The 24,885-nt window shown below is 42.9% G+C and overlaps 2 protein-coding genes across 12 annotated transcripts in view; one reads left to right on the forward strand and one right to left on the reverse strand.

Moving 5' to 3' along the window:
- Positions 1–12,049: 12,049 nt before the first annotated feature.
- On the reverse strand, positions 12,050–13,845 carry LOC129489226 (transcription initiation factor TFIID subunit 4-like). Its single transcript, XM_055291546.2, has one exon. It carries the CDS (start codon positions 13,732–13,734, stop codon positions 13,162–13,164), a length of 573 nt encoding a protein of 190 aa, XP_055147521.1. The 5' UTR covers positions 13,735–13,845; the 3' UTR covers positions 12,050–13,161.
- Positions 13,277–24,885, forward strand: part of BAZ1A (bromodomain adjacent to zinc finger domain 1A) — a 120,160-nt gene continuing 108,551 nt past the window's right edge. For 6 of the 11 annotated variants that reach the window (XM_055291538.2, XM_055291537.2, XM_063645904.1 and 3 more), the window contains exon 1: positions 13,870–14,011. In XM_055291538.2, coding sequence (XP_055147513.1) covers positions 13,899–14,011 — 113 coding nt within the window. In that variant the 5' untranslated portion in view covers positions 13,870–13,898. Of the gene's footprint in view, positions 13,366–13,869; positions 14,012–14,374; positions 15,082–17,062; positions 17,113–24,885 lie in introns of those variants that run through there. The other 5 variants (XM_063645909.1, XM_063645910.1, XM_063645906.1 and 2 more) reach the window with 4 other exon arrangements.

A 24,885-nucleotide genomic window follows, 5' to 3' on the forward strand; every position in this document is an offset into this window, starting at 1 on the left:
TAAATTAAAACTTGACTGCCCGCTTCTCATGCTAACACCCAAGTTTGTTGCCATAGGAATTGCCCAAGATTCTTGCTTACAGCCTTAAATGAGTATAATTGCTATTATTATAGAGCGAAAAATCCTGACTTATGACTAAGAGATAATCATCATATGATAACTCTACGTGCATTTACAATTCCAACTCCTTGGAAACAAATAAACGCAAAGTAGTATTAGATTATTTGTTGCTTCTTGAAAGTCAGCATCCCAAATGGTACAAATATTTGATTAGTCAAAGCTGAAAACATTTTAAGATTAATTTATCAGATGATTGCTGCCCTATAGAAACTTACATTTTGGAGACTCTGGCACAATATATAGAACATACCAACACAAAACTGTTACAGCAAGAATTCGAACTACTAATCAAAACTACACATAGTTGTAAAGTTTATATTACTTAGTGATAAAAAAAGGAGAGTGATGTTACATCTGAGGGAATCAAAGTGAAGGAAAAACATTTCTGGAAGATCAGGGAAGCCTGAATATGTTAGTAGGCCAAAAGAAAAGAGCAACCAAAGGGAGGAGATATTAAGGAAGTCAAGGAATAAGCTCCTAGGGGTTGAAACAAATATGATCAAAGGCACAGATATAGCCTTGGAGAGGAGAAAACAATAGGGAAGGAAAAAGGGATGTGGTGAAAAAAAAATTGGGTTGAGAACAGAAGTTCTATTGAATGGCTCAGATTTTGTAAATAAATTAGGAGGCAAGGTGATTGCTGAGAGCAAAGGTAAGGCTAAGAAAGGAAGACCAGGTTGGAGGCTTGAGAAAACTGAAAAGAAGTTCGGAAAACCTGTTATAGGGCGTTCAACAGAATGTCAATATGAGATGATGTAAAAGGAGTTTAGAGTGTCAGCAAAGGCCCCTAAGATTAGAGAGCACATTTTCATAATATCTAGCAATGATCAACCCAGAAGAAGGAACGGAGAAAACAAATGCCGGTGGTTACAGTGGCTCAGCGAGGTATTCTGGACTGCCGAGGAGGGGTCTTGAGTGTCTTGGTACTTGAGCTGGGTGCCTGAATAGAGGGAAGAGTATAAAGAAATGTATTTGTTCAGCAAATAATTACCTACTATATATCCATCAACTCTAGTAGATTTTGTTATCACATTTCTGGAAACAATCCCCTAATCTATAGACTAAATTTTGATTTCCCTTTGTTTTGTTTTGTTTTGTTTTGTTTTTTGTTGTTGTTTGAGTCAGAGTCTTGCTCTGTCACCCAACCTGGAGTGCAGTGTCACAATCTCAGCTGCCTGCAAACTATGCCTCCCCAGTTCAAGTGATTCTCCTGCCTCAGCCTCCCGAGTAGCTGGGATTACAGGCGAGTGCCACCAAACCTAGCTGATTTTTGTATTTTTAGTAGAGGCGGGGTTTTGCCATGTTGGCCAGGCTGGTCTCGAACTCCTGACCTCAGGCGATCCGTCCACTTTGGCCTCCTAAAGTGCTACAGGTGTAAGCCACCACGCCCGGCCTGATTTCTCTTTTGATTTCAGAGCCCTGTCTTCCAACTGCCTGCAGGGCAGGTCTGATTTGATGCTTCATATCTAAAACTGAATGCTTCATCTCCCTCCCAAACATAATTTAATACCTTGTTACCCCGTTTCTGTTCATGATGTTATTATCTTTCTGGACTCCCATGCCTGAAACCTTTGAATCATCTCTGACTTTTCCTCTCTCTTCCTTAGTGTATCATCAAATTATGTCACCAAATATTTCTTCTGAAATATTTCTACCGACTTTTCCTCCCTTCCATTGCCAAGGCAATAATTCAGGCTTCATTTCATTTCGTGCTTGTACTTCTATGCCTTCTCAACAAGTTTTCCTATCTCCAGGCACTACCCAGTCCAGTCAGTCTTACACACCACTTCCTCCCAGATTAATCTTTATAAAATGTCAGTTTGGGGAGTCACTCATCATCTCAAAAATCTTCTAGGAACTGTGGCAGGGTACTCGAGGAAAGAACAAGACCCCAGAGAAGCTCATATTCCAATGAGAATGGAGGCAGTTAATGTTGTGAGGAAGAGATGTTTGTTGATTTAGGGAAGGCCTCCCTGAGGAATGACAAGAGAAGAGAATGGATGGGAGGAAGGTGGGAAATACCAGGCTTTAGGGAATAGATTGAGGGAGAAGAGGTGATGCCAAGGAGACTCAGAACAGCTCAGGGAGGTAGGAGGAGAATCAGGAAAATTTGGATCACAGAGGCCAAGGTCGGAGAGGATGCCAAGGAGCAGACTGAGTGAGTAAGGTGGACTCTTTCCTGGAGAAGAGTTCTTTGGATTTGTCAGTTAGGGGGTCAGAATCAAAAGCAGCTTCAGGGTGGTGTAGGGAGTAGAAAGGCTCTAGTGAGCTGGAAAATAAGGAGAAATAAAGAACACAGATTTCCTTTTTAAAATGTTGGTTGAGAACAGAAACAGTGCTGAGGATTGTACTTAATTTTTCCCCCACAATGAAATGGACCTACACTAGTTTATAGTCTAAGGGCAGAGATCTTAGGGGTGAAGGAGAGGTTGATGTTAGAGGAAAACTGACTGATGGAGCAAGGTCCCTAAAGAGGTCTGAGGAGATGGAATCCAATCAGGAAAAAAGTCTTTGTCCATTTATAATCATCTCCTTACTATATACATGCAAATTTTGTATATATGTTATGGTCGTATATGGCTAAGGTAATAGTGTATTATGAAATGACTAGATGAATTTTTGCAGCTTGAAGGGGTCTCTAGAAGCTGGAAGACCTTCTAGAGACTTGGTGTGTGGCCCTCTTTCTCATTCAGAAGGAGCAATGTCACATCTCTGACTTTGCTTCAACCATCGAATCTCTCTCTAACATAGTCAGGAAATGTTCTCCACTTTCAAGGATTTATGTGATTAGATTGGGTCCACCTGGGTAATACAGGCGACTCTCTCTATCTCAAGGTTCTTTTTTCTTTCTTTCTTTTTTTTTTTTTTTGAAACAGAGTCTCTCTGTGTTGCCAGGCTGGAGTACAGTGGCATGATGTCGGCTCACTGCAACCTCTGACTCCCTGGTTCAAGTGATTCTCCTGCCTCAGCCTCCCGAGTAGCTGGGATTACAGGCGTCTGCCACAACGCCCAGCTAATTTTTGTATTTTTATTTTATTTTATTTTATTTTATTTTATTTTATTTTATTTATTTATTTATTTGAGACAGAGTCTTGTTCTGTCGCCCAGGCTAGAGTGCAGTGGCTTAATGTCTGCTCACTGCAACCTCTGCCTCCCGGGTTCACACCATTCTCCTGCCTCAGCCTCCCAAGTAGCTGGGATTACAGGCACCCACCACCATGCCCAGCTAATTTTTGTATTTTTAGTAGAGACGGGGTTTCACCATGTTGGCCAGGATGGTCTCGAATTCCTGACCTTGTGATCCACCTGCCTCAGCCTCCCAAAGTGCTGGGATTACAGGTGTGAGCCACCATGCCTGGCCTTTGTATTTTTAGTAGAGATGGGATTTCACCATGTTGCCCAGGATGGTCTTGATCTCCTGACCTCATGATCTGCCTGCCTCAGCCTCCCAAAGTGCTGGGATTACAGGCGTGAGCCACCGCGCCCAGCCTTAAAGTTCTTAAGCTTAATCACATCTGCAAGTTTCTTTTGCCATGTAAGATAACATATTCACAGGTTATGGATATTAGGATATGGACAGCTCTGAAGGCTGTTATTCTGCCTACTACACTGGAACTGACTGTGAAGTCCTTATTTTAAGAGGAGAGTTTGAAATGGGAAAAAGAGGGGCCGGGCGTGGTGCCTCATGCCTGTAATGCCAGCACTTTGGGAGGCCAAGGTGGGCGGATCACAAGGTCAGGAGTTCGAGACCAGCCTGACCAACAAGGTGAAACCCCCGTCTCTTCTAAAAATACAAAAATTAGTCAGGCGTGGTGGCGCGCAGCTGTAATCCAAGCTGCTCAGGAGGCTGAGGCAGGAGAATCACTTGAACCCGGGAGGCGAAGGTTGCAGTGAGCCGAGATCATGCCACTGCACTCCAGCCTGGGCAACAGAATGAGACTCTGTCTCAAAAAAAAGAAAAAAAAAAAAAAGAAAAGAAAAGGAAAGAAATGGGAAAAAGAAAGGTGTTTAGTATAGAGAAATTTGGTTTTTGTACTTGAATCAGGCAAGACACTTATTCTGGTAGATAAACTGGCTCCTAGGGGCCATGAATGTGGTGTCTACATGCTGAGAAGTGATTGAGAAACAGTTTACTGGTAGCTTGAAATGAAATGATCTCTTTTCAGCTGAAGAAAAGAAATTTCAGTTGTGGTAAGGAAATGAGATGGTGTTTCAACACAAACTTTTTTTTTTCTTTTTTTTTGAGTTAGTGATGGAGTCTCACTTTGTTGCACAAGCTAGCCTTGAACTCTTGGCCTCAAGCGATCCTCTTACCTCGGCCTCCCAAAATGTTAGGATTATAGGCGTGAACCACCACACCCACTCCAAACATTTGAATTAGAGAAAATAGAGCAGTTATTATGACTCCTAGCTTCCAGGTGTGATGATGGCAACAAAAATAAAAAGGAGAAAATCCTGAATGTTTTTATTTTATAGGAACCTATAGCATTAGCACGTTTTGTCAGGAACTCTTAGGTTAGAATCTAGCAAAAATACTTTCAGACCTGGGTTCTGAATTTTGTCTTAGTTCTAGCTCTCCTTCCATATTGGCCAGGTAGTCTATGGATACAGGCATTGCAATGTGAGGACTCTTCTTTGTAAAGCACATTGTAAGTTATTGGAGTCAAAACAGTTTTTATGTCTGATTATTCCTTATATGTCTTATTTTTAAAAACAACAATAAATCTCTCTGGTTGAACATAGTATGATTTATTTTGTAAGTTGGTAAATAACTATAAACGTAGGTAATCTAGATAGAATTTTTCGGAAATGTGTAATCTAAATTCTATTTCCAGGTTAAGATGAAAGCAGCTATCTGACTCTATTTCTCTCACTATAATCAAATTAAATTTGTATTTTATATATCCATGTAACCATTCATCCATCCAACAGATATGTATTGAACCCCTATCTTGGGAAAGACATTATGGTAGGCCCTGTAAAATATTTAACACAGACATTTTTTACTTTCTATTTGCAGTTCTAAACTTTATATTTTTAATTGTGAAATGAAAGATTTTATTACATCAGCTATCTTTCCTGACTTGCCTCTTTACCTTCTAACCTCTGTATTTTTAAATTTTTTATTCATCTTTCAACGGTGAAAAGTTTCCCTTTCTTTCTTTCTTTCTTTTTTTTTTCTTTTTGAGACAAAGTCTCGCTCTGTCGCTCAGACTGGAGTGCAGTGGTGTGATCTCGGCTAATATGTAATTTTAGTAGACAGGAGGTTTCACCATGTTGGTCAGGCTGGTCTCGAACTCCTGACCTCGTGATCCACCCGCCTCGGCCTCCCAAAGTGCGGGGATTGCAGGCGTGAGCCACCGTGCCCAGCCAAAAAGTTTCCCTTTCATCCTTGTCTCCTAGCCACCCCTTTCTCAGAGGCAACCAGTGTGTTATTTTCTTACATATCCTTCCAGATGTATTTTATGTATCAGGCAAATATATATTATAATATTTTTTTAAACAACATACACACTTTTCTGTACCGTGTGTGTGTGTGTGTGTGTGTGTGTGTGTTTTGAGATGGAATCTTGCTCTGTCGCCCAGGCTGGAGTGTAGTGGTGTGATCTCGGCTCACTGCAACCTCCACCTCCCAGGGTCAAGTGATTCTCCTGCCTCATCCTCCTGAGTAGCTGGGACTACAGGCGCGTGCCACCACACCCAGCTCATTTTTGTATTTTTAGTAGAGACAGGATTTCGCCATGCTGGCCAGGCTGGTCTCAAACTCCTGACCTTGTGATCCACCTGCCTCGGCCTCCCAAAGTGCTGGGATTTCAGGCGTGAGCCACCATACCCGGCCTCGCAGTGTAGTTTTAATTTATACTTGTTAGTGAAAATCTTTTTATTTTTATTTTTATTTTTAAGGCAGGGTCTCGTTCTGTCTCTCAGGCCGGAGTGCAGTGGTGCGATCTCAGCTCACTGCAACCTCCACCTCCCGGGTTCAAGCGATTTTCTACCCTCAACCTCCCAAGTAGCTGGTACTATGCCATCACGCCTGGCTAATTTTTGTGGATTTTAGTAGAGACGGGGTTTCGACACGTTGCCCAGGCTGGTCTCAAACTCCTGACCTCAAGTAATCTCTCCACCTCAGCCTCCCAAAGTGTTTTTTATGTTTGAAAAGCCATTCGTGCTTCCTTTTCTGTTTATCTTGGGTTATTGTGATTTATTATTATTATTTATGGGAGCTCTTTATATATTAGGGAAATTAGCCCTTTGTCAGTGAGTTGCAAATTTTTTTTCCCCAATTTGCTATTGTCTTTCAACTTTGTGGTAGCTTTGTTGTTGTCGTTGTTTTTTGAGATGGAGTCTTGCTCTGTTGCCCAGGCTGGAGTGCAGTGACATGATCTCGGCTCGCTGCAACCTCTGCCTCCCAGGTTAAAGCGATTCTCGTGCCTCAGTCTCCCTGAGTAGTTGGGATTACAGGAGCCCACCACCAAGCCTGGCTAATTTTTGTATTTTTAGTAGAGACAGGTTTTTGCCATGGTGGCTAGGCTGGTTTTGAACTCCTGACCTCAGGTGATCTACCTGCCTCGGCCTCCCAAAGTGCTGGGATTACAGGTGTGAGCCACTGTGCCTGGCCTGTGTTAACTTTTATATGCGGAACTTTATTTATTATTTTATTTTTATTTTATTTTTGAGACAGGGTCTCACTCTGTTGCCCAGGCTGGAGTGCAGTGGTGAGATCTTGGCTCACTGCAGCCTCAACCTCCTGGGCTCAAATGATCCTCCCACCTGAGACTCCTGAGTAGCTGGGACCACAGGCATGTGCCACCATACCTGGCTAATTTTTGTATTTCAGTAGAGATGGGATTTCACCATGTTGCCCAGGCTGTTCTTGAACTCCTGTGCTCAAGTGATCCACCTGCCTCAGCCTCCCAAAATACTGGGATTATAGGCATGAGCCAGTGCGCCCAGCCTAAATTTTTATTTTGTAGAATTATATATTGTGTATTTTCTCTTATAAGCAGGCTTTCCTTATTTTGAGATAATTTCTTTAAAATCTTCCATGGTTTTCCTTAGTACTTTTATGATTAACAAACCTTCTTAATCATTACAAGTTCTAAATTGTTCAGTGGATAGTACCGAGTTCCCTGTTTCAGTTTATATCTGAGCTAGATTAGCAAGTCACTCCTATGGAAATATAGAATAGTAGTAAGAAGCTTGGATTCTGGAGTTGATAAGATTGGAATTTAGGCCTTCCTGTTTCTGAACTGTATGGTTTGGGGCATGCTACTTAATTAACCTCTCAGAGCCTCACTGGCTTCATCTGTAAAATGGTGATAAGTACTTCTTAGTTTGAGGTGAAAATTGCATGAGATGAGATGATTCCCTTAAAGCCCTTAGCACAATCCTTGACAAGTTGGAAACATTCATTAAATATAAAGTATTGCTGTGATAAAGATGATGACCATAGACTACTCTCTCAACTTTTACTACCATCCCATAATTCATGACTCTAATCAGAAGGGCTTGAATAAAAAGATGTATTCCCAATTTGCCCACATTACCACTTCAACATCAACAGTCCCAGCACAGTAATTCTCAGCCTTGGCAGTCCATTAAATTACCTGAGTAGATTTTTAAACTCCCAATGCCTGGGTCTCTATCCCAGAGACCTGGGGCCTAGATATGGCCCAAGCACCAGTATTTTTCAAAAACCTTTCAGGTGTTTCCAATGGGCAGCCAAGTTCTAGAACTACTATTCTAACACTAGGCCAGTGGTTTCAGATATAAAGGAAAACACATTGCTTCTAAATAACAGTACTGTATATAGAAATCTTTTATGGGTAAAATGCCATGAATTCATTAGAAAGACATAAAGAACATAGAAGACTTGAGACAAATGTTAGAGATATGTGAGAAAAGGAATTACAAAACTAAAGATGTTCCTTGTATATATTTGTAAGGCATCTTTCTCAGAAAAGCTTAGGGCAGCTATACTGTAAGTACTTTTATAATATTGCTAAGAGGTAAAGGAAATGAAATTTTCTATCTGTTAGATGTGTTAATGGAAGCATGGAGATAGGTCTCATGTCAGCTGTCCAACTAGACAAATTTATGATTTTTTTTTTTTTTTGAGATGGAGTCTCACTCTGTCCCCAGGCTGGAGTGCAATGGCATGATCTCAGCTGATTGCAACCTTCACCTTCCATGTTCATACGATTCTCCTGCCTCAGCTTCCTGAGTAGCTGGGATTACAGGCGCACACCACCAAGCCCAGCCAATTTTTGTACTTTCAGTAGAGACGGGGTTTCACCACGTTGGCCAGGCTTGTCTTGAACTCCTGACCTCAGGCGATCTGCCCGCCCCAGCCTCCCAAAGTGCTGGGATTACAGGCGTGAGCAGCCTCACCCGGCCTATGACTTTTATTACCCCGTTGCTTTCCTGGATGATTCTCAAAAATAATTATTTCTTTACTTTTTATTTTTTAATGTTAAGGACACAGCTGCAACAGAAATAATTATTTCTAATCATCAGTAATATAGCTTATCCCTATATGAGCACTTTAGGAAGGATGTATAATGGTATTTTAGCTCATTAATGGGGTGGAAGTAGGGTATATAAGAAAATTAGCTATTATCGAACCCAAAGAAAAAGCAGTGTGGTCTAAAGAGACTGACTGGACAAGGAGACTCAGGAGGCCTGGATTCCGGTTCCTCAGCTTCAATTTCCTCAGGTGCAAAATGGAAGATTTAACAGAGTTCCCAAAGGTTTCTTTCAGGTGTAAGTGATTACTGTCTCACTAAACCACCTCAGTATAAAGCCTTTCTTAAGTTAATCAGTCAATATTAATAGAAGCTGCAGGAAAATTGTTCTAGCTCAAACTTTTTTCTTTCTTTTTTTTTGAGACGGAGTCTTGCTGTGTCGCCCAGGCTGGAGTGCAGTGGCTCGATCTTGGCTCACTGCAAGCTCCACCTCCCGGGTTCATGCCATTCTCCTGCCTCAGCCTCCCGAGTAGCTGGGACCACAGGCGCCCGCCACCACTCCTGGTTAATTTTTTGTATTTTTAGTAGAGACGGAGTTTCACCGTGTTAGCCAGGATGGTCTCGATCTGCTGACCTCGTGATCCACCCACCTCGGCATCCCAAAGTGCTGGGATTACAGGCGTGAGCCACCACGCTCAGCCTCAAACTTTAAAAACTTATATTCCGGGCCAGGTGTGGTGGCTCATGCCTGTAATCCCAGCACTTTGGGAGGCCAAGGCGAGTGGATCACCTGAAGTCAGGAGTTCGAGACCTGCCTGGCCAACATGGGGAAACTCCGTCTCTACCTAAAATACAAAAATTAGCTGGGTGTGGTGGAAGGCGCCTTTAATCCCAGCTACTTGGGAGGCTGAGGCAGGAGAATCACTTGAACGCAGGAGGCAGAGTTTGCATGAGCTGAGATCGTGCCACTGCACCCCAGCCTGGGCGACAGAGCAAGAGTCTGTCTCAAAAAATAAAATAAAATAAAATAAAACTTAAAATTCCAGTCTTTTTGTTTTTCTTTGATGGAGTTTTGCTCTTGTTGCTCAGGCTGGAGTGCAATGGCATGATCTTGGCTCACTGCAACCTCTGCCTCCTAGGTTCAAGTGATTCTCCTGCCTCAGCCTCCCAAGTAGCTGGGATTACAGGCATGTGCCACTATGCCCAGCTAATTTTGTATTTTTAGTAGAGACAGGGTTTCACCGTGTTGGTCAGGCTGGTCTTGAACTCTTGACCTCATCCACCTGCCTTGGCCTCCCAAAGTGCTGGCATTACAGGTGTGAGTCACTTCGCCTGGCCCATAGTCTTGTTTTGTCTTTACTTCTAAGGCAGTATGTGTCTCAAAATTGATATTTTAATCAAACTATGTCTTGATAGTATTAGATTAATATATGTCCTGCCTAACTAGAATATTCACATTTTACATGTCTTCATGCTGAAGGATGACTAATGGAGATTGATGGGGTTGTCGCTTGAGACTGGCGAGGATATGTTGGAGCATGAGTTCTCTGTTGCCCTTCAAATCATGCCCTGTAGATGACTTCATTTAGGACTGATCCTGGGGTCTTCCTTCTACGTTTTATTCTAATCTTTTCTACTTCTCTTTCTGCATTATATTACTCACGATCATCAGGATTCACATAATTCTTGTATTGGTTGTATTTGCATTGTCTCTTTCCTATAAGATTATACATTTTTTGAAGCCAGGATATATTTATTTACATTGTATCCCTTATATGAGTTAGAACAGTGTCTTGGCACACAAAAGGAGCTTGACAAATGTTTAAATTTTTAAAAATTAAATAATTTTAATATCATTGCTTTCTCTTTTTTTGTGCCACTTTAGCCTTCAGTTTCCTTGACAATATTTCCAAAAAAATTTTTTTACACAAAGTCCTATGTTATGACAGTATCCTTTAATTACTTTCTGAATACAGCAATGAGCTTTTTATTCTCAAAAGCCAAGAAGTAGTAATTAACAAAGCAGGGAAGAAATCATACCAAAATACAGAAATAGATCATAAATTAGGTAAGCTTTTAGTTGTGAATGTGTACAATACTTTAAATGTTATTTCTTGAGGTAGTTTAGGTAGTCTATTCATTTGATTAAGTATTATAAACACATTAAACTTTCGAACATGTTAATTATAATTTTCTAAACTTACATGGTTCTGAAATAACAATGAACAACTATACAACATTTATTAAATGTCACAAATCATTATAATAAACTGTATGTATATAATTCAGAGAAATAAGTTACGATAGTATTGAAATTTGAGTATGATCATGAGAAAACTGAGTATGATAGCTTTTGATGGAATAGAATAAAATTTTAAGCTAGTATAAGAAAAAACCCAACTTAAATATTTGTATTTAATAATAAAATAACGACTTTTGATCATGATTTGAATGACTTATTGAACAGTAAGATCTAATAAATATAAATACTGAAGTATTCAGAAAGAATTTCATCTTTATTTAGCTTAATTGTTAAGTTGGGATTTTGAGTTGTGAGGGTAATGCTTCAATATAGGTTGAAAATTATCCATTCTCCCAGTCCCGCTTTTGAGTTTACCTTTATGGGCTCTAAATTTTTCACCTGGTAGATCAATAAATACTTTTTTTTCTTTTGAGACGGAGTCTCTGTCGCCCAGGCTGGAGTGCAGTGGCGCCATTTCCGCTCACTGCAACCTCTGCCTCCTGCCTCAGCCTCCCGAGCAGCTGGGATTACAGGCACCCAGTGCCATGCCCAGCTAATTTTTTACTTTTAGTGGAGACAGGGATTCACCATGTTGGCCAGCATGGTCTCGACCTACTAACCTCATGATCCAACCGCCTCGGCCTCCCAAAGTGTTGGGATTACAGGCATGAGCCACCGCGCCCGGCCCAATAAATACTTTCTAGGCAGGGAATTCTAACTTGTCACTCAGTATACTAGTTGAAGACAGGTTTAAAACACCAAATCTTGGCCGGATGCGGTGGCTCACGCCTGTAATCCCAGCACTTTGGGAGGCCAAGGCTGGCGGATCACCTGAGATCAGGAGTTTGAGACCACCCTGGCCAACATGGCGAAACCCCGTCTCTACTGAAAATACAAAAATTAGCTGGACGTGGTGGTGTGCGCCTGTAATCCCAGCTACTTGGGAGGCTGAGGCAGGAGAATCGCTTGAACTCAGGAGGCAGAGGTTGCAGTGAGCCGAGATCGTGCCACCGCACTCCAGCCTGGGGGACAGAGTGAGACTCTTGTCTCAAAAAAGAAAAAAAAAAAAAGAAAAATAATCAGATCTGTAAACTCTTATTTGAAGAGTTTACCGATACTGAAGTATATACTTACTACTTACAGAGAGCATTTCCAAACTTCTGTGACTTCTGCACAGTAAGGTGCATTAATAGTATTAATGAAATTTAAAACACCCAAAGAATAACGCCTTTCACAAATGTTTATTTTGCTAGGTGTATGAACAGTTAAAACCAGCCTAAAAGATAAAAAATAGTAACTCTTGATTTCGATTTCTTACATTTTCTGCTCCAAAGTACAAAGGAACTTAAATTTGAAGTTGTAAAACGGATCCCACATTGTTTCTGTAATTATCATTTCGCAGTATTGGTAATAGGAATAACGTCTTTGTCGAATAACTGTTCTTAAAACTTACTTTTAGATTCATTCTTACATATTAATTTGCAAATAAGCAAATGTTAAGGACAGTATCAAAAAAGACTTTAAAACACATCTAGTGAACGTTCTGAGTTACTTCTAGTTTCGAAAATTCTATTGAATTCCAAGGTCACATGTATTATGTACATTAAAATTTTTTCCCTAAATAAAAGTTACTGATATGGGAAAGTTGCTTTAGGGGAATTTTCGCTAGTAAATCCATAATCCTTAAAATTCTAATTGAATTAAACATTGATACTTTGCAAATATTTACAGCAGTGTAAATATTACTTTTTAAAGGTGCGTTAGTTTCAAGAATGTTGGGGTCCTACAAGCATGATGACACTTTGTAACACATACTTTTTTTTGGTCTTTTCCTCTGCTCTCTAAATCTCTTAATTGCCATAAGTATTAAATAGAACTGATGTCAAGGTATCTTCTGTTCAAGATGGATGTTTACAAACATGCAAAGTATTTTTAGAGATATGGATTCTAATTTGGAAGAAAAATAGCAACAAATTTTCTTATTCTTTTCTCATTTTTAAAATACAAGTTAAATCGTAATTGGAATCTCTTTTCCCATCGTGTAGTCAAGCGTCTGTGCCAGACTTGAAGGCTTTACTTTGTTAGCCATGTGTTTATGAACCCCCAGCGCTTTCCCTAGATCTTTTGGCTGATAATCTCAAACATGGAGGATGCTTCTGAATCTTCACGAGGGGTTGCTCCATTAATTAATAATGTAGTTCTCCCAGGCTCTCCGCTGTCTCTTCCTGTATCAGTGACAGGCTGTAAAAGTCATCGAGTAGCCAATAAAAAGGTAGAAGCGAGGAGTGAAAAGCTCCTCCCAACAGCTCTTCCTCCTTCAGAGCCGAAAGTAGATCAGAAACTTCCCAGGAGCTCCGAGAGGCGGGGAAGTGGCGGTGGGACGCAATTCCCCGCGCGGAGTCGGGCCGTGGCAGCGGGAGACGCAGCAGCCAGGGGCGCGGCGGGGCCGGAGAAAGGCGGTCTCCTGGGAGGACGGGGTCTCCCCTCGTTGCCTTTGTAGTGGAGAAGGTGGACAAGTGGCAGTCGACGTGCTCGCAGGTGAGGGTCGCTCGGGAGCCGGCCGGCGCCGGCCGGGAAGTGGAGGCGAGCCGGGAACAAAGCGGAGCAGCTCCGGGGTCCGCCCGCGGCGAGCGCCCTGGCGGCGTTGGGCTGTCCGGCCGGCCGGCTGCGCGCCGAGCACGTTGTGAGCCTGGTGGCGGCGGCGGGCGAGGAGCCGGCGCTGGGGGAGGGGGCCGCCGCCGCTCCCGCACTGCCCCCCGCGGCGGGGCGTCCTGCCCCATTGTGAGGCGGCGGCAGGACGAGAGGAGGTAGGGCGCGCTCGGGGGGCAGGGGCGGCGGCGGCTCCGCTCGCTCGACACCCGGGCAGCGGCAGGAACGAACTCGGCTCCGGTAGCGGCCGCGGCACATCAGTCACACAAAAGGCAGCCGACCTTCTCCCAGCGCGCAGACTGGCCCACGCTGCCGCCGAGGGCTCCCCACCTTACCGGCTTTCCTTTCCCTCCAATTTTGATAGAGAAGCGGGGCCGGCGCGGGCGGCCGAGGGTCCAGGCGAGCCCGCGGGCGGACGGGAGATGCCGCTGCTACACCGAAAGCCGTTTGTGAGACAGAAGCCGCCCGCGGACCTGCGGCCCGACGAGGAAGTTTTCTACTGTAAAGTCACCAACGAGATCTTCCGCCACTACGAGTAAGAGCCGGGCCGTGTGCGGGGCCGCAGGGGGTGTGGGGACTCCCTCCCCAGCGCCCTTTTGTCTCTCTCGTTTTCCTCGCCCTGGGCTTCTGGCGGGGCGACTTGAAAGTGACGGGTGGCCCCGGGCCCGCGGTTCTCTGCCTCCTAGCCTCCACCTGGAGAAGGCGCGGGGCCAACTGGCGGCGGCGCGCGTGGGGAACGCGGGTTGGTAGTGGCGGAGGAGGCTGGGGTCCCTGGCCGGCCTCAGGGACCGCTCCTGGCCGCTGCTGTCGCCCTCCCGCCCTCCTGGCCGCGGGGCGGCGGAAACTCCCCGCCTCGCCCCTCCCCGCCGCGGCCACACGCGCACTCCGGGACCAGTTCCGGGATCCCCTCCCGGCGGCCGAGGGGATCCCCGCTAGGGTCAGCGAAGTGGGGCCGCAGTCCCTGGGCCGGGGGAGGGAATTCCTGCCCCGGTGAGCAGGAAACGGCTGGGCTGGGCTTCGTTTTCTCAGTCGGGAGTGGGGTCTGACGTTGGAGCTGCCTGGGGTAGGGGAGAAAGGAGCGGAGTTGAGACTCGCTCTAGAAGGGAAGGAGGGGGCGTCCCTACGGACCAGGGGCTGAGAGCGCGGACGCGAGAGCCTCCGTCGGCGGCCTCCCGTCCGGCGCTGCTAGGCCTCGGAGTGCGACGCGAGCCGCGCTCTCTGTCACCGCCTCTTCTTGGTGACTAACTCTCGTCTCCGGGGAACTCAGCGTCTCCGCCCCCGGGAGATCAGTGAGGAAGAAGTCGCGGCTGGGCAAGGGGAAGAGGAAGGGGGAAGAAGTAGGGCCTTGGGCGCCCCTCGTTTTCACTTTCGCGTAGCCGGGAGCGCGGTGGAGGGTGTTGGGGGAGGGGGTTAAGACAAGTTCAACTCCAGACTCAGCCAGGCTCCGCTTTATCCCCCTGCGCATGTGGGCTGCCTGACATGTGCCACTCGCTATTGTTTTGATAAGAACGCGGAGCTGCTGCTGGTGTAGTTACAGCTCCTACATTTTCAGCCTGTCGCTTAATTTATCCCAAGAGATCTAGACCTGTGACACGGAGCAAGGAGGTGTGTTTTAGCGTCTTGTGTTTAAACAGGATCTCTAAGTGAGAACCTGACTTGATCAGTCACTCGAAGAGGGTGATCCTCCCTTTTTCTTATGCTTTATCCTCTCCACTCAAAAGGAGTCCCTTTGTGGCTTGGAAACGAAGTGTAATAGCAACCAAGTAACGTCGCGTGTAAGGAGGCACCTTTTCTGAGTGGGGGCTTGATCAAGGGAGGGTTTTGGGCAAACTGCACCTGTCTAAGAAATGAATAGTGAGGTTAGAAAAGTTCCTTTGAGCATTTATTTTAAGTAAACCTTTTTCTTCAGCTCCACAGAAAGGGTTACACATTAAACATGTTATATCTAGAGAAGTAGAGTACTTTTCGTCAGACAGTACTTTTAAGTAGGAGTGCACGTTTCGCTCTGCTCCTGTAGAGACTTGTTTTGTTACTCAAATAGAGTTCTCGTAACTAGTTAAGTGAACTTGGATTAGGAAATTGGACAAGGGTTTTTTTTTTTTTTTTTTTTTTTTAAGGATTTTAAAGCTACAAGCCTTGCTAACAATTATGATTTTAAAAAAACTAAGAGTATCAACAAAATAGTAAATAGGCTTAAATTTCAAACTGGTTTCTCCTTCCACATAAGCAGTCTTTTAAACAGGTTTTTCTTACTTTAGAGGGTAGGATGAATATGGCTGTTATCCTTTGTGAATTAAACACTCAAGGCACTTTGGTTCTTGAGCTGAATTATTCTAACCATGGAGAAATCTGAAATGCTGAAATACAGATTTTCCGCGTTCCAGAACTGTCTGTCTTCCATTATTTTTATTTATTTACTTACTTTGAGACAGGTTCTCGCTCTGTTGTCCAGGCTGGAGTGCAGTGGCACAATCTTGGCTCACTGCAGCCTCCACCTCCTGGGCTCAAACAATCCCCCCCACCTTACCACCTTAGCCTCCTGAGTGGCTGGGATTGCAGGTGCATGCCACCACTCTGGCTAATTTTTGTATTTTTGTAGACACGAGGTTTCGTCGTGTTGCCCAGGCTGATCTTGAACTCCTGAGTTCAAGTGATCTGCCTGCCTCAGTCTCCCAAAGTGCTAGAATTAATAGGCGTGAACCACCAAGCCCAGCCGTATCTTCCATTAATATTAAGGAACTGTATCCTTTGTAGTCTTAGGGCATTAAACATTTTAAATAACTAGATTTTTATTTTCAATTTTTGTTTTTTCCCTTGTGCTGAAGTGTTTGGGCTTTTGGAAATTACAAGCAGCCCCAGAGAGATTACTGGTTTGGGAGCAAAGGTATTTGACCATTTACCCTGAATTAAGGAGTATTGCTGATGTTCTTAGGTTTCTATGACTGAACGGAAAGAATTTTGACAAAATCGGAAGAAGATTGCCATTTAATCATGTTAAATTTTGAATTACTTTGTTTCTCACAAATGATTACAAAGAGATCTTTCCAAAAATGCATTTGTGGTACGTGGTATATGGTGGTCTGTAGTATGGTAACCTGACCTTTGGAACAACTCTGGAAAAACTATGAAGGAAACCTCTGCAGGCTGCTCTTTTTTTGAGACGGAGTCTCACCCTGTCGCCCAGGCTGGAGTGCAATGGCGCGATCTTGGCTCACTGCAGCCTCTGCCTCCCGGGTTCAAGCATTCTCTGTCTCAGCCTCCTGAGTAGCTGGAATTACAGGTGCCTGCCACCATGCCCAGCTAATTTTTGTATTTTTAGTAGAGATGGAGTTTCATCATGTTGGCCAGAATGGTCTGGATCTCCTGACCTCAGGTGATCCACCTGCCTCGGCCTCCCAAAGTGCTGGGATTACAGGTGTGAGCCACCGCACTTGGCCTGTTGCCTCACATTTTGTCTTCTCCAAGAACCTGAACTCTTTGAGACAGTGACTGGCCAGGATGCATCCTCAGTGATTATATAGCAGAAACTCCTTACTACATTCTCCTTAACTAATTGCTGACTCTTGATTGACCTGCTTTTTCATAGGTAAAGAAGACTCAATAGCACATCAACTGTGGACAAATGCATAAGCTAAGGTGCATAATTTAGTCTCTTAAATACGATTTATTCTGGCTGCGTGTGGTGGCTCATGCCTATAATGTAAACATTTTGGGAGGTTGAGGTGGGAGGATCACTTGAGACCAGGAGTTTGAGATCAGCTAGGTCAAAATAGTAAGACCTTGTTTCTACAAAAATAAAAATATTCTTTAATTTTGGCTAGCTGACAACGATTTTATTTTTGCTGTGGATTGTTAAAAAATGGAACAGGTCTGAATATGGAATTTCTTGACTTGTGGGATAGGAAAATGATTTGTTGTATTACCTAGTGACTTAATCTCATAAATAAAATAACTTTTTTTAGCCATGTAGACACTTGGAATATATTTCCCATCTTTGAGTGAGTCCAGCCTTCCATACAAAATGTGTAACTCTTCCACAACATCACTAACAGGTGGTCCAAATTAATGTTTCACCCTGGCTTTTCATTGGAAGAGGTTTAACTAGCTTACAAGGCATCCTGTTTTCATTGTTCATCTGCTCTCTCTTGTTAATAAGTCAGTCCTTTCAACAGCCTCCCTCTACAGATGAGGAAATTGAAGTTGGAGTGGGGAGTAAATCCAAGATTACAGCGTCCAAAATTATTTTTTTAGTAACTGATAATGCTAGAATCTAACTCACATCAATTATTCTAGCATTTATGCTCTTTTTACTGCTTACTATTACATAGTGCTTATTATGGAAAATTCTTCCTAATATCTGTTGGAGTATGCACTAAGAAAATAGGGGCATTGCCTGGAAGTTAAACTGGCTGCCTAGATCTTTGTGTAGATACCACTCTGTACTGTCTGCTTAGACATTTGGTTTTTTACTATGCCCCAAGTGATTAAGCCCTAGGTATTCAATGGACACATCAGAACATCATCAATTTATAGTAGGGAAGAATGTCTTTCATACTGACTAATTCCTATACTGATGGTCAGTTTTGTGTGAAATCTAGTTATAATCAAAGGCTATTTGGTGAGCATGAGGTTTTCAAAGGAAGTTGGATAATTTTCGTAGCTAGTGTCTTTAAATGAGATGTTTAGCTCCTTTTTAAGGAATAAGCCTGGCATATGGTCCTGATACTTGGATCCATGAGTCCTTTTTTCCTGGATGTTATAGCAGAGATTCCTAAATGCTTTTCTTTTTGAATTTTATCTTTTATCTACTTAGCAGACATGTACTTAGTTTCAGATGTTTTAAATACATTTTTTCTTCAGACAATACATTTATCAGTTATTGCAATATTGTAGGTTGTAGTAACAACCTACCCCAAAACTTGGTGGCTCAAAATAACAACCCATTTTATTTGCTCACTATTCTGTGGATTGCCAATTTGTTGTCTGCTGGTTTCCTCTGTGCTCACTCACTTACTTGCAGTCAGCTGGAGGCTAGGCTGAGGCTGGTTGGAGTAAGAGCCTCAGTCACAGGTCTGGGAACTCAGCTGGGATGGTTTTAGTTACCATGTGATCTTTCAACCTCAGAGGCTGTTTCACATGGTGGTCTTAGAGTTTCAAGAGGGTGAGAATGGAAGTCACTCAATATCATTTCTTTATTAGTTTGGTCAAAACAGATTACAAGGTTAGCCCAGATTCAAGAGGTGATGAAATAGACTCCAGCTCTTAGTGAGAAGAGCATGAATGTCATATTTCAAAGGAGCCTGCGCACCTTTAGGCCTCTTTGCAGTCTGCCACAAGCAGTTGCTACAGTTTTATAGTTGGGTCATCCTGATTGGATTTTGCGTGTTCATTGATAATCTAATATATGTTATCCGTCAAAACACAATGAAAACCATCCTAAGAACTTGTGGACATACCTTGTTGTTTGCCCCATACTACCTATAATGATTCAAAAACTCTTCCTAAAATTTCTGTTGTTTCCTACACTTGCCCTCAGGAGCTGACAAGAAGAAATACCTTCAGATGTTTGAGATAGTTCTGTCTCTTTCTGCTCCCCTTCCAAATGTCTTTCTTGAAAACATAAGTGTTTCTCTGACATTGTTTCTCTACCATACTGGTTAGTCTTCTAGGATGTCTCTGCGTATGTGGTGCCAGAACAATAAGAATTGATAATATTGCCGGGCGCGGTGGCTCACGCTTGTAATCCCAGCACTTTGGGAGGCCGAGGCGGGCGGATCACGAGGTCAGGAGATCGAGACCACGGTGAAACCCCGTCTCTACTAAAAAATACAAAAAAAATTAGCCGGGCGCGGTGGCGGGCGCCTGTAGTCCCAGCTACTCGGAGGCTGAGGCAGGAGAATGGCGTGAACCCGGGAGGCGGAGCTTGCAGTGAGCCGAGATTGCGCCACTGCACTCCAGCCCGGGCGACAGAGCGAGACTCTGCCTCAAAAAAAAAAAAAAAAAAAAAAAAAAAAAGAATTGATAATATTTATTGAGTGCACTTACATTTTAGGGGCATTTGCTGAGAATTATCTTTTATGTTATTTTATTTTATTTATTTATTTTGAGACAGAGTCTCGCCCTACCTCCCAGGCGAGAGTGCAGTCACGCGATCTCGGCTCACTGCAAGCTCCACCTCCCGGGTTCACGCCATTCTCCTGCCTCAGCCTCCCGAGTAGCTGGGACTACAGGCATATGCCACCAAGCCCGGCTAATTTTTTTGTATTTTTAGTAGAGACGGGGTTTTACCGTGTTAGCCAGGATGGTCTTGATCTCCTGACCTTGTGATCTGCCCGCCTTGGCCTCCCAAAGTGCTGGGATTACAGGTGTGAGCCACCGCGCCTGGCCTAGAATTGATTTTACAAAAGAAATTTGACATATATATATATATGTAATATATACGTATATATATATGTAATATATACGTATATATGTAATATATACGTATATATATGTAATATATACGTGTATATATGTAATATATACGTATATATGTAATATATACGTGTATATATGTAATATATACGTGTATATATGTAATATATACGTATATATGTAATATATACGTATATATATGTAATATATACGTATATATATACATACATTATATATTACATATATATGTGTATTATATACACACACACACACACACACATACTTACATACATAGAGAGAATGAGTGTGTTTTGGCCCCTAAGTAGAGTACACTTTGTTTTTATCCGAATTGTACTTCGTTTCTGATTTTTTTTTTTTTTTTTGAGACGGAGTCTCACTGTGTCACCCAGGCTGGAGTGCAGTGGCTCCATCTCGTGTGACTGCAACCTCTGCCACCCTGGTTCAAGCGATTCTCCTGCCTCAGCCTCCCAAGTAGCTAGGATTACAGGCTCCTGACACCATGCCTGGCTAATTTTTGAATTTTTAGTAGAGACGGGGTTTCACCATCTTGGCTACGCTGGTCTTGACCTCCTGACCTTGTCATCCACCCGCCTCGGCCTCCCAAAGTGCTGGGATTACAGGCGTGAGTCACGGTGCCCGGCCTAGTTTCTGATTTTTATGTCACAATTTAATCTTCCCCTACTAGGTTTTTAGTTTTTTAGTTTTCCCAGTACCCAACAAATTAATAGTATGCTGCACTTTGTTCCTCAGTTTGTTCACCAGAGTGTTGGTTGACTTCATATTACAGGTGTGTTCTTAAGAAAGTCCCTTGTAACTCAGCAACTTTTCCTTATGAAATAATGATAAAGAGGAGGGGTCATCAAATTTTTTCCACAAAGGGCCAGATAATCAGTATTTCAGGCTTTGCTTGGCCATAGGGTCTCTTGTACCTATCCAATTGTGCAAATGTAGTGAGAAAGCAGTTACTGAAAACACCTAAAAATATGGGTATAGTTGTGTTCCCAAAACTACAAAAACAGGTGGAGGGCAGGATTTGGTCTCTGTGCCAGTAGGATGCCCACCTTTAGTGAAGGGGATAATTGAAAGAGCACAGTCATAAATCTGACATTAATAACCTGTGTTAGCCTAAATTTACATTCATATAAAAATACTTTGTATGTTATCATTTTTGCTCACAGTAGTAAAATGTATTTCTTGTAAGTTTCGTTAGTTACATTCTTATAATGTAGAAATTGAAGAGACATTGTAACCAACCCCCTAGAATTCAGTATTAACAAATTCTGCACATTTAAATATGTATGATAAATGGGTAAAGTGTGAGCAGAATTACAGAAGTGGGAGAAAGTGAAGGTGTATAATGTTAGAGATGGTGCTGTGCTGTTAGGGGGGTTATGAGTAGGGGAGAGATGACCCTTGGACTTTTCTCCCTTAAAATGGCCACTGTGGTAGCATGTCCTGCCTCCTTAGGCTAGGTCTTTGTGCACAGTGAAGCTATAATGTAACAATAACTTTGTAGAGTAAATAGACACAAAGGAAACAAATGGCACAAACATTTTGTAGGAGATAGTAGAAACCTTAGGGTATAAAAGGGCAGCTATACATCACTGGTTGTGGCGTTTGTGCCATTGCTGTCCTTGATTCTTTTAGGCAGTGTTAAATCTAAATCGTGTTTGTTGCAATTCACTGCGTTTAGCTGTCCCCCTGCCATGGCATGAAATATCCCATGTGTGGCCTACTCAATACCCCAGGCACCTAGCTGCTGTGGCTAGCTAGAGCTGTGCTGTCCAGAACAGGAGCCATTACTTGGCCAGATGGGTTATTAAGTACTTGAAATGTGATTAGTCCGAATTAAGATAGGCAGTAAATGTGAAATATACATTGGATTTTTTTTTCTTTTTTTTTTTGTTTGAGACAGAGTCTCGCTCTGTTGCCCTGGCTGGAGTGCAGTGGCACAATCTTGGCTCACTGCAACCTCCACCTCCCGGGTTCAGGTGATTTTCCTGCCTCAGCCTCCCCAATAGCTGGGACTACAGGCGCGTGCCACCACGCCCAGCTAATTATTTGTATTTTTAGTAGAGCTGGGGTTTCACCGTGTTAGCCAGCATGTGCTCGATCTCCTGACCTCGTGATCTGCCTGCCTTGGCCTCCCAAAGTGCTGGGATTACAGGCGTGAGCCACCATGCCTGGCGGATTTTTTTTTTTTTTTAAAGAAGAATGTAAGTAAAGTATCTCAAATTTTAAAATGTTTATTACGTATTGAAATGAAATTATTTTGTGATATATTGGGTTATTTTTATTTTAAAATGTTTAAATGTGACCACTAGAAAATTTAAAATTATACATGTGACTAACCGGTTATTCTATTTCTACTAGCACTGGCTTACAGACTAAAGTATAAGATATTTAGATTTGAAGTATAATTTTCTTGAGCAATATTAAGTATTGTTTAAGTTATTAGAAGTATACGTCATGTGATGGATATCCCATTTACCCCGATTTGATCATTACACATTGTATACAGGTATTAATATGTATAACTGTTATATATCAATTTTAAAAAAGAGGAAAAAAGTATACCAATGTACATTATGTGCTAACTATGTACTGGCTTGAGAAGCTAAATCTTATAGATATGTTTGTTTCTATAGGAAAAAGTTAGAACTTTTTTTCCTTTTCTTTCTTTTTTTTTTTTTTTTTGAGATATTGTCTTACTCTATCACCCAGGCTAGAGTGCAATGGTGCGATCTTGGCTCACTGCAACCTCGGCCTCCCAGGCTGGAGTGCTCCTCCTGCCTCAGCCTCCTGAGTAGCTAGGACTACGGGCACGTGCCACCACGTGGACCTGGCTAATTTTTCTGTTTTTAGTAGAGACTGGGTTTTGCCGTGTCGCCCAGGCTGGTCTTGAGCTCCTGGGCTTAAGCATTTCTCCTGCCTCAATCTTCCAAAGTGGTGGGATTATAGATGTGAGCCACCGTGCCCGAACTAGAACTTTTTTAAGAAACAGGGTTGTGCTCTGTCACTCAGGCTGGAGTGCAGTGGTGTAATCATAGCTCACTGCAGCCTTGAACTCCTGGGTTCAGGTGATCTTCCCACCTCAGCCTCCTGCGTATCGAGGACTATAGATGTGCGCCCCCTGGCTAATTTTTTTCTTCAATTTTTGGTGGAGACGGTCTCGCTTTGTTGCGCAGTCTGGTCTCGAACTCCTGGCTTCAAGTGATCCTGCTGCCTCAGCCTGCCGAAGTGCTGGGATTACAGGCATGAGCCATCGTGTCCGGCTAAGACCTACCTATTAACATTACTTCCCCCCAAAAAAGTTCTAATAGTATTTTTAAAAATCTTTTTTTACCTTGTGAATTCTTCCCTTCCCTTTCTCTGAATTCTTAGGATATCTGCCTTCTATCCTATAAGGATAACTGCTTTTTACTTTGTATTTTTGATGATAGACACCCATTATTTCCTGAACTAAACTTTACTTCAAAAGGATCTTCTTTGTACTGTATTAAGAGCCATATAACTTGGCATATGCATGCTATTTCTGTAGATCTTATTTAAGTTAAGGTATGATTAGTTTCTCTTGCTTTATTTCCATAGATACCTTTTTAAAAAGTTGTTCTATAGACGTGTACAAAGGAAACAATCTAAATGGAATTGCCCCCAATTTTTGGAGATCAAACTAATAGAGATAACCTACACAGATAGATGTACTAACCAGGAAATAGACATATAACAGTTTAAGTACTTTTAGAATGATGGGAAAAGTAAAGATTTCAGGAAGGAGAAGAAATTGAAGAATAATGAATTGTATGGTTACATATAATTTTAGAAAAGTAGAACGAAGTATAAAGCAGGAAAAAATTTTACCTGTATCTTATCACTTAGAGGCAGCCATTGTTAACCCTTTTGCATATGTATAACCATATGCATGTATATAAAAAAATTTTTTTTCAGACAGTCTCACTCTTACCCAGGCTGGAGTGCAATGGCATGATTGTGGCTCACTGTAGCCTTGAACTCCTGGACTGAAGCGATTCTCCTGCCTCGGCCTCCAGAGTAGCTCGAATTACAGGCTCATGCCACCACAGTGGGCTTTTTACATTTTAAAAATATTATATTGGCCAGGCGTAGTGGCTCATGCCTGTAATCCTAGCACTTTGGGGGGCTGAGGTGGACAGATCACCAGGTCAGGAGATCAAGACCATCCTGGCTAACTTGGTAAAACCCCATCTCTACTGAAAATGCAAAAAATTAGCCAGGCATGGTGGCATGTGCCTTTAGTCCCAGCTACTTGGGAGACTGAGGCAGGAGAGTCCCTTGAACCTGGGAGGCAGAGGTTGCAATGAGCCTAGATCACGCCACTGCACTCCAGCCTGGGTGACAGAGCGAGACTCTGTCTTTAAAAAAAAAAAAAACACAAAACTTTATTGTGCTGGATGTGGTGGCTCACGCCTGTAATCCCAGCACTTTGGGAGGCTGAGATGGGCGGATCACAAGGTCAGGAGTTCGAGACCAACATGGTGAAACCCCGTCTCTACTAAAAATACAAAAATTAGCTGGGTGTGGTGGCGCGCATCTGTAATCCCAGCTACTCAGGAGGCTGAGGCAGGAGAATCACTTGAACCCAGGAGGCGGAGGTTGCAGCGAGCTGAGATCGCGCCACTGCACTCCAGCCTGGGTGACAGGGTGGGACTCCATCTAAAAAATAATTATTGCAAAATGATATATGAGTAATGCTCATTAAAAAAATTTAAACAGGACTGAATGCGGTGGCTCACGCCTCTAATCCCAGCACTTTGGGTGGCTGAGGTGGTGAATTGCTTGAGGCCAGGAGTTTGAGACCAGCTTGGCCAACATGATGAAACTCCATCTCTACTAAAAATACAAAAATTAGCCAGGCATATTGGTATGTACCTGTAGTCCCAGCTACTTGGGAGGCTGAGACACAAGAATTGCTGGAACCAGGGAGGCGGAAGTTGC

Source organism: Symphalangus syndactylus, chromosome 9, assembly GCF_028878055.3.
Source record: "Symphalangus syndactylus isolate Jambi chromosome 9, NHGRI_mSymSyn1-v2.1_pri, whole genome shotgun sequence".
Classification (NCBI taxonomy): domain Eukaryota; kingdom Metazoa; phylum Chordata; class Mammalia; order Primates; family Hylobatidae; genus Symphalangus; species Symphalangus syndactylus.

Coding starts and splice junctions, on each gene's coding strand:
- LOC129489226 (XM_055291546.2), bottom strand. CDS start 13,734: ATGTGCCGCGGCCGCTACCGGAGCCGAGTTCGTTCCTGCCGCTGCCCG.